This window comes from Heteronotia binoei, chromosome 13, assembly GCF_032191835.1.
Source record: "Heteronotia binoei isolate CCM8104 ecotype False Entrance Well chromosome 13, APGP_CSIRO_Hbin_v1, whole genome shotgun sequence".
In the NCBI taxonomy this organism is placed as follows: domain Eukaryota; kingdom Metazoa; phylum Chordata; class Lepidosauria; order Squamata; family Gekkonidae; genus Heteronotia; species Heteronotia binoei.
In genome coordinates this window covers 20628919-20637876 of record NC_083235.1, presented here as the reverse complement: position 1 = coordinate 20637876, position 8958 = coordinate 20628919, and the positions used below count along the sequence as shown (strand labels likewise).

General features: G+C 50.2%; 1 protein-coding gene across 2 annotated transcripts in view; it reads left to right on the top strand.

Annotated features, from left to right (window-relative positions):
- Window positions 1–1866: 1866 nt before the first annotated feature.
- Window positions 1867–8958, top strand: part of OLFM2 (olfactomedin 2) — a 379600-nt gene continuing 372508 nt past the window's right edge. For both annotated transcript variants that reach the window (XM_060253545.1, XM_060253544.1), the window contains exon 1: window positions 1867–1977. In XM_060253545.1, coding sequence (XP_060109528.1) covers window positions 1921–1977 — 57 coding nt within the window. In that variant the 5' untranslated portion in view covers window positions 1867–1920. The remainder of the gene's footprint in view (window positions 1978–8958) is intronic.

Below are 8958 nucleotides of genomic sequence, written 5' to 3'. Positions count from 1 at the left end.
GATATTTTGGCTGGACTACATCCCTGTCATGCACAATAAGAACAAAAGGAGCAGGTCCTCAATAACCACCCCCAACCCCAACCAACCAAAGGGCCTTAAAAGCAATGTATTAACAATGACATTAATCAAACAGAGAGTTTATCTTTAGCTCCAATTATAAATATTGTCAACTGCAACATGATTGCATTGCAACACAGCAAGATTTGATACAGCAATCATATTGCAAAGGATAAAAGCAGTAGCTGAAGATACATTCCTTGCTTCTTTGACAAACATCATTGTTAATACAGTTTTTAAGGCCTTTTGGCTGTTTGGCTTATTGTGCACATCTCTGACCCTCCTAGTGTCCCCCCACCATGCAGAAAACTGAAACCAGACTGCAAGGCATTAGAATAAGTGATATCAGAAGCTTTTTGACCAGGAACACATTTCTGGCTGACTTGCCATCAGGGGGTGTGGCCTGATATGCAAATGAATTCCTGCTGGGCCTTTTCTACAAAAAACGCTATGTAAAACAATGGTGATGTCTACCAAAACAGCCCTGTTTCTGACCATTCATCAACATTTGAAATAAATTCTTTTGAGATTCAGAGCATGGACGATATTAAAGAATGGGCGTGGTTCTGGTTGAATCTTGGACCAGTTCCCACCTGACTGCAGTGCCCGATAACTGAGTACTCTAACAGATAGGCTGCACCAACTGAATATCCCTACAACTCCCAGGCTCTGTATCCCTAAGGAACTCTTATCCGCTTTAGCGTTTGAAGGTACTGAACCAAGAAGAGTGGTTACTCCCAGAGGAGTTAATCCAGAGCCAAAAGATGATCTTAGAATTTTGTACCACAAACTGCCAAACAGTGTTGGCATTCCAACTTCACCCGACTCTTCTTGGATGCAGGGAGAAGCCGGAGGTAACCTGATTCCACGTTCCAAATCTGCAGCATGTAAATATAACGCAATTGAAATCCCTGTAATTGTAACCTCCTGCTGTATGCAGAGGGGTTAAGGACGTCCCATCTATCTTGTCTGTTTTGTTTGTGTGTGTGTGTGTGTGTGTGTGTGTGTAGGGGGTGACGTTTAACCCCTTCGAGAGCAGGTTAAGCCGAAACACGTTTTTCAAACCAGTCTCTCGCCAATGCGCTCTGATGGGTACAGGGGTGGGTGGGTGCGTCCCCCACTCGGAAACTGCACATCTGAGACCCGAGAGGTCCCAATGACCGGATGGTGCCTGGGGTAGACGTGGCCCCCAGTTCCAAAGGCTCCCCCCCCACCCCCAAAATAAATAAAAATAAAACGATAACTGAGGCTAGCGCTGGCTCCTCAACCTCGCCAAGCCGTCCTTCCCGGGCCGGGTTGTTTCCTCCCTTCCGCCGCCGTCGTGTCGAGCAAGGGGCTCCTGGAGCGCTCGGCATTGGCAGGCGATGGGCTTGAAAGGGCCAATGAGACGAGCGGCCCCCTCCCCGTCCTATCCCCCCCCCCCTCCACGGTGGGACCGCGCCGTCCTCTCCTGCTTCCCCCGGCCGGCTGGGCGAGGTGGTGGCGCTTGGAGGGGGAGCGGCGAGAGCGCACGGGGCGCGCTCGCCTGTCTGGCCCAGCGCTAGGCGGAGCCTGCCGCTGCCTCTCGCCGGCTCTCTCGCCTGCTCTCCCCCACCCACCCCCTTGCAGTAGCAGGCAGCCTCGGCGGGCGGCCACCGCCTCTCCTGCGTCCCGCTCGGCCGCCCGGGCAGTCTCCCTCCCCGCCCGGGGCGCGCTGGAATCTGGCGAGAGCGCGGCGCCCCCTCTGCCTCGCTTGGCGCGGGGATGCGGAGAAGCCGCTGAGCCGACGGCGGCGGGGGGAAACTGGCCGGCTGGCGGGAGGGAGGGGAGGGGAAGGAGGGAGCCCGCCGGTGGCAGCGCGGGGCTGGGCTGGGCGCCTGCACCATGCACCTCCTCGCCGACCTGCTCCTGCTGTCGATCGCCGTCTCCCGGGCTGCGCAGGTAAGCGCCCCGGGGATCGTGGGGGGAAGAGGAAGAGGGTGCCCGCCGCCGCCGCCGCTGCACTGCCCAGCCAGGGGTGGGGCGAGGAGGGGTGGCGGGAAAGGGAGCGGGGGCAGGAGGGACCTCCCTCCCAGCCGGGGTCAGGCAGGGGCGAAGTCCCCTCCGCCGGCTTGCAACAACGGGGCCAACGAGGGGTCAAGGAGGCGGGGTTTTTTTGGGGGGGGATCTGAGTTTTGGAAGGGGGGAGTGGAACGGGTCGCCGCTCGTTTGTTTCCAAAGTTACCCCCCCCCCCATCCTAGCGCGCAACGCTGTCCGTTTGTGATATATATTAATATACATATTTATCCTGCTTGCTCTCCTCCGCCCCCTCCGTCAGTCCACGCCCCCCGCCAGACGTCTCGGTGCTTGGACACTCCCCCACCCCACCCCCTGCACGTTGAGGCTTTCCTACTATCTTTTCGATGCCAAAATCACTCTCCGGTGTTGTGTATGTCTGTGCCTGCCTGCTGGGTATCGTTTTGTGTCTGGAATTGGGTGCGAGTCTGTCGTTTCCCCCCCCCCCTCTCAAGAGGGGCCGGTTTCTCCCTCCCTCTCTCCTGAAATGAAGGCGAGTAACTGGGGGGGGGGGGCGCGGTGTGTGTTGATCGGGGAGGTCTCCCGAGCTGGCTTGTGGGCTCAGCGGCTTGGAAGCCAACCTGACTTCAAGAAGTTTACAGGCCATTACTTGCTGTGCGGTGCGCCTTGAAAAAGAAAAAGACAACCCTAAACCGGGGTGGGGGGGGGTATCAGGATGCTACCAGGACTGGCTCTAGACTGTCTGGCATAATAAGCAAGGCTAACTTCTGGTAACACCCCCCGCCCCCCCGCATTGATAGCATCACCGAGTCCCATGGGGCTGCCCGATTCGGAGCCCCCAGAAGGTTGGCGCCCTAGACAATTGCCTAGTTTGTCTGCTGGTACGATCAGCTCTGGATGCTGCAAATAGAACATAGGTTGCAACACTTGCAAGAGTTGATCAGTGTGCTAATTCCGGATGGTGGTTTGTGTGGCATCCTCTTGGTCTTCGAATGGGAGACAGTGAGCAGGTCTCCTTGCGGGTGGAGGGAAGAGGGACATTGCTAGAGAGCACCGTGCTTTTTTCAAACTGGGGGACTCTGGGAAACTTGTTCACAGGTTCTTAAGAAGATCAGTAATAACAGGAGAGGGGGGAGACTCCCCTGCAAGGTAGTTAACCCCAGCACATTCAGGTCAGTTCATATGAACATATGAAGCTGTCTTATACTGAATCAGACCCTCAGTCCGTCAAAGTCAGTCTTGTCTACTCAGACTGGCAGTCTCTCCAGGGTCCCAAGCTGAGGGTTTTCACACTGCTTGCCTGGACCCTTTTTAGTTGGAGATGCCGGGGATTGAACCTGAGACCTTCTGCTTACCAAGCAGATGCTCTACCACTGAGCCACCGTCCCTTCCGAAGGGAAACATAGGGTGGGCCTCTAAGCCATGGCACTGCTTCCCATAGGCCAGTGGGAAAGCTTGGCACAGCTGGCCTTCATGAGCTGTGCGCCGTAGCCACGGCCTGACGTTTTGCAACATGCGGTTGCTTCTCAAGGGCTTCTGAGCCTGCCAGCCAATATTCAAATACTCTTTGAGTTTTCTTGGCAGATGTGTCAAGGTGGAAAGTGTTCCCTGAGGGTATAAAACATTCCTTTTTTAAAAAAGTCTCATTGCTGAAAAAAAAAATCCCCTGTAGTGAACTGAGGCTCCACAAAAAAAAGGTCCCTCGAGGCATTAATAAAAGTGGTGTTAACTCTAATTGTCGGCTGTTAGGAGAATGTTCCAAGGACGCTTTGTGAATGGGAAATGGCCGATGGAGTGTCGGGTTTGTGAGAGGAACTGCGGGACAGGAGCATGTGTGGAAATCGGATCCACTGGCCTGAAAGCAATTCTTGAACATGTGAAGCTTCCTTAAAACTGAACCAGGCCACTGATAAGTCATGGGCTTGGTGGAACTTCTCTATCTTGCAGGCCCTGTCTGTTTGTTGTTCAGTGAACCAGAACTTTTTCAAACCTGGTTGGCAGTGTTGCCTACTACAGGGCTTTTTTTGTAGCATGAACTCCTTTGCATATTATGCCACACACCCCTGATGTAACCAATCTTCCTGGAGCTTACAGTAGGCCATGTACGAGAGCCCTGTAAGCTCTTGGAGGATTGGCTACATCAGGAGCGTATGGCCTAATATGCAAAGAAGTTCATGCCACCAAAAAAGCCCTGGTCTACTCAGAGTGGCAGTGGCTTTCCAGGGTCTCAGACAGAGGTCTTTCAGCTCACCTCCCTTTTAACTGAAGGAGCCAAGGATTGAACCTGGGACTTTCTGCATGCCCAGCAGATGCTCTGCCACAGAGCCATAACCCTTCTTCCTACCACATCGTTCCAGATATGTGGAGACAGGGGCCAGTTCTGCACTAGACCTTTAATCCTGCTTCAGTCCTGTCCCCAAACTGATTTTCTACACTAGAAACATAAACTCATAGAGCTGGTTTCTATGATACCATGATTCAAGTGTAGAATGTCAGTTTGGGGACCAGGCTGAACCAGGATTAATGGTCTAGTGCAGGGGTAGGGAATGTTGGCTCTCCAGATGTTTTTTGTCTACAACTCCCATCAGCCCCAGCCAGCATGGCCAGTGGCTGGGGCTGATAGGAGTTGTAGGCAAAAACATCTGGAGACCCAACGTTCCCTATCCCTAGCTCTAGTGGGTAACTGGCCAGGGGTCTGGTTCTTCACCGATGAAAGCAAAGCTTTCCGCACATGCTCAGAGGTTTCACATTACTGCTTCTTCTCCCAGATGGAGCCCTGCTATCAAAAACTGATTCTGAGGCTGAAGCCCTGGCAAAGGCAAATTGCAAAATGATGAAAGGAACCTGGTAACAGATTTCAGAAAAGTAGTCACGGTGCTGGGACTATTGCAACAAATATGAGTGGCATGAAGCGGGTTCTCATTTGCAATAGCTTATGCTAGAACGAACCTTGGTTAGTGTTGATTTATTTATTTATGCAGCTTCTAGCTACTCCCTTCTTCCACAAGCAGGCTCAGGAAAGATTACAATAAAGCAATAAGTGCATGGTACAATATTTATTTTATTTATTATTTATTATGTTAAATTTACGGATCACCCAGTCTTTGCAACTGCAGGGCTCTGGGAGATGTACATCATTTCATAACAATGATAAAATCATAAAACCACACACAAAACGGTACAGATGCCAAACTCTAAATCTCACAGCTCGTGCAGTTATTAAAACCCAATATAAAATAAAATCCATCAATAGCAGACAATAACAGTCGATGGCGCCATTCAATCACTCTGTTGGTTTATTTATTTCATTAGACTTATATATCAGCACCCACCTAAATAAAGGGGCCGCATGGCGCAGAGTGGTAAGCTACAGTACTGCAGTCCAAGCTCTGCCCGTGACCCGAGTTCGATCCTGGCGGAAGCTGGTTCAGGTAGCCAGCTGCAGGTTGACTCAGCCTTCCATCCTTCCGAGGTCAGTAAAATGAGTACCCAGCTTGCTGGGGGGAAAGTGTAGATGACTGGGGAAGTCTGCCAAGAAAGCGTTATGATGTGACGTCACCCCATGGGTTAGTAATGACCCGGTGCTTGCACAGGGGACTACCTTTACCTTTTTACCCACCTAAATCCACCTCAATCAGCTCCCACCTGAATCCCCCAAGTGTTGCAGGTGGATGGTAGTTGATATTGGGAAAACAGGTGGACAAGGGATAATAAAAGTTGACATGCACGGCAGAATAGGGGGAGGCCAGTGAAGATGGATCTCTGCTGCCTCAGCCATGGGCTTTGTCTTGCAGGCCCTATGAGTTTGTTGTCCAATGAACCAGGACTTTTTCAAACTTGGTTGAAAGTAGGGATGATTTTGAGATTCTCTGCCTTGCTGTTTTGATGTGAACTTTTTTTTTCTTTGAGTGACTCAAACCTGTGATTCTCTATTTCTACCCTATTGTCCGTTTTCTCATGCATAATTTGTCCTCTAAAATATGCAAGGCTTTTAAAGCATTCTTTGGGCGCCCATAAATCAACATTGGTTATACGTTGTAGATAAAAATGACATGTATTGCACATATAACTACTTAGACATTTTGTATTAAGAAAGTGCTGTGTAGACACACAGTGCATCCATCTGCAAAAGCAAAGAATCAAAACTGTATATATAAAAAGAAACAAAACATAAAACTTTGGTTCATTCCCTAGTTTGCTTCTCCAAGCAAATCACTTCTCCAAGCAAAGCCAGCTGGCGGCTTGTAAAATGCATTTAAAGTTGCTTTCTTTCCACCTCTTTCCCCTCTATTTTCCTCCCGCCCCTGAAACGTCTGATATCCATGTCTTGCGGCTCTCTCCGCACAGAGCCGAATTAACTGTATGAGCAGTATCATTAAAGTCTTGTGGCTCTCAAACATCTGACGTTTATTCCATGTGGCTCTAAACGTTAAGCAAGTTTGGTCACCCCTGTTATGCACACCGTAAAAAGTCTGCCGTGAAAACGTTGTGAAAGCAATGCCACCCCAGAGTCGAAAACGACTGGTGCTTGCAGAGGGGACTACCTTTACTGTTTTTACAGACCACATTCCCTCTATAACTTATCCAAGTAACTTCATGATGTCTTTGGTATAGTGCCTTTGTAGAAAAGCCCCCCTGCAATAATTCAGTTTTGCACAGAACAAAGTTTGAGTCCAGTGGCACCTTTTAGACCAACAAAGTTTTATTCCTAGTTTGAGCTTTGGTGTTCACGCATACCATTCTGCTTCAGACCAACACAGCTACCAACCTGAATCAATTTTGCATTATTTGCAGAAAGCCAGGAGAGCGGGAGCTTTCCAAACCTCCTCAGTCAGGCCATTCTGCAAGGTGGGAGCCACAATGGAGGAGGCACAAGTTAGGTCATATCCAGGGCTTTTTTTGTAGCAGGAACTCCTTTGCATATTAGGCCACACCCCTTGATGTAGCCAAACCTCCTGGAGCTTACAGTAGGCCCTGTACTAACAGCCCTGTAAGCTCTTAGAGGATTGACTACATCAGGGAGGTGTGGTCTAATATGCAAAGGAGTTCCTGCTACATAAAAAGCCCTGTGTACAGAAAAGGAGGCTGGGCAGATTCCTGGAGGAGTTAAGGGCTACTATCTATGGTGAGTTACAAGAATGTCCATATACAAACGTAGTGAACCTCTGAGGACCAGTGCTGGGAGGCAACATCAGGGGGAGGCTGTGGCCTCTGTATGTTGGCCCCCCAGGGCAGCCGGTTGGCTACTGCGTGAAACAGCTTGGTGGACTAGATGGGCCAGCGTGGTCTGATCCAGCAGAGCTCTTCTTATTCTCCTGTGCTGCAACAATGAGCATCCTGGTCAACAGATTCCGTTTTTGTTAGAGAGGGAGTGTGAGAAGTGGTTAGAGGGTATATTTGGGCAGGGCTTTTTTTTGTAGCAGAAACTCCTTTGCATATTAGGCCACACACCCCTGATGTAGCCAATCTTCCAAGAGCTTCCAGGGCTCTTAGTACAGGGCCTACTGTAAGCTCCTGGAGAACTGGCTACATCAGGGGAGTGTGGCCTAATATGCAAAGGAGGTCCTGCTAGAACAGAAATCTCTGCATTTAGATATATATGCATTTTTTTGTCGTTATTGCTTGTATTGGAAATGTATCATTTGCTGTGGCTTATAAGCTAAGGCAACAAAGCATGCGTCTCTCTCTTTGGATAAGACTCGGGAGACCTGATCTGGAATCACCACCCAATTATGAAGCTAATTGGAGGACATGGAGCTAAATTGCTCTGGCTCAACATGACCAACCACATGGGGTTGTTGTGTGGAGAAAAGGGAAGAGGAAACAGCACATGCCAGCAGGAACTCCTCTGACAAAACGGCAGGGTAATTTATTTGATTAATTTATACCCCACCTTTCTCCCCAGGGGAGACCGAAAGCAGCTTCCATCACTCTCCTCCATTTTATCATCATGGCAACCCTGTGAAGTAGACCAAGCTGAGAGAGACTGACTGGCCCAAAGTCACCCAGGAATAGGGTTGCCAGGTCTCCTCGTTGTGCTAGCAGGGGGATTTGGGGGGCATTCTGGGATGTCCCCCAATGCGATGACATCACCCGGAAGTGACATCATCATGTCAGAGATGTCACACAGCAACACTCAGGTTTTGGGGCAAAACTCTATGGTAAAGCTGGCTTCAAACTATGGGGTTTTGCCCTCAAACCAGAATGTTGCCGTGCAACGACCCTGGTGCCATGATGACTGGGTGGTGACATCACATCAGGGACATCATGCAGTGATGTTGCAGTTTGGGGGAAGAGTTTCCTCCCCCAGCCAGCTGTGGGGGGACACCATCTGGGGTGTGGGGACTGTCAACCCTACTCAGTAAGCTTCCATGGCATGAGTGGGGATCCGAACTGATAGAAGAAGAAGAAGAATTGCAGATTTATACCCTGCCCTTCTCTCTGAATCAGAAACTCAGAGCAGCTTACAACCTCCTTTATCTTCCTCCCCCACAAAAGACACCCTGTGAGGTGGGTGGGGCTGAGAGGGCTCTCACAGCAGTTGCCCTTTCAAGGACAACTCTGCAAGAGCTATGGCTGACCCAAGGCCATTCCAGCAGGTGCAATTGGAGGAGTGGGGAATCAAACCCGGTTCTCCTAGATAAGAGGCTGCAGATGAGATTTTTCCAGTGGCTGAACAAAACTGCAGCCTGCTGATCTCCTCAAAATGCTGCCCCTGGGGGAGAGGAGACCCACAGAAATGGCATGAGGGGAGTCTGCTGTAGGAAAGGGGAATCAGTGGGAATCGCCCATTCTGGATCCACCCCGTTATGTTTTGTTCTCCAAAGTAAATCCTTCGCGCTCAGCTTGTCAAACACACAGTGCCACAAATGCAAAAATCTGTATCAAAGCGTTCGCGAAACAAG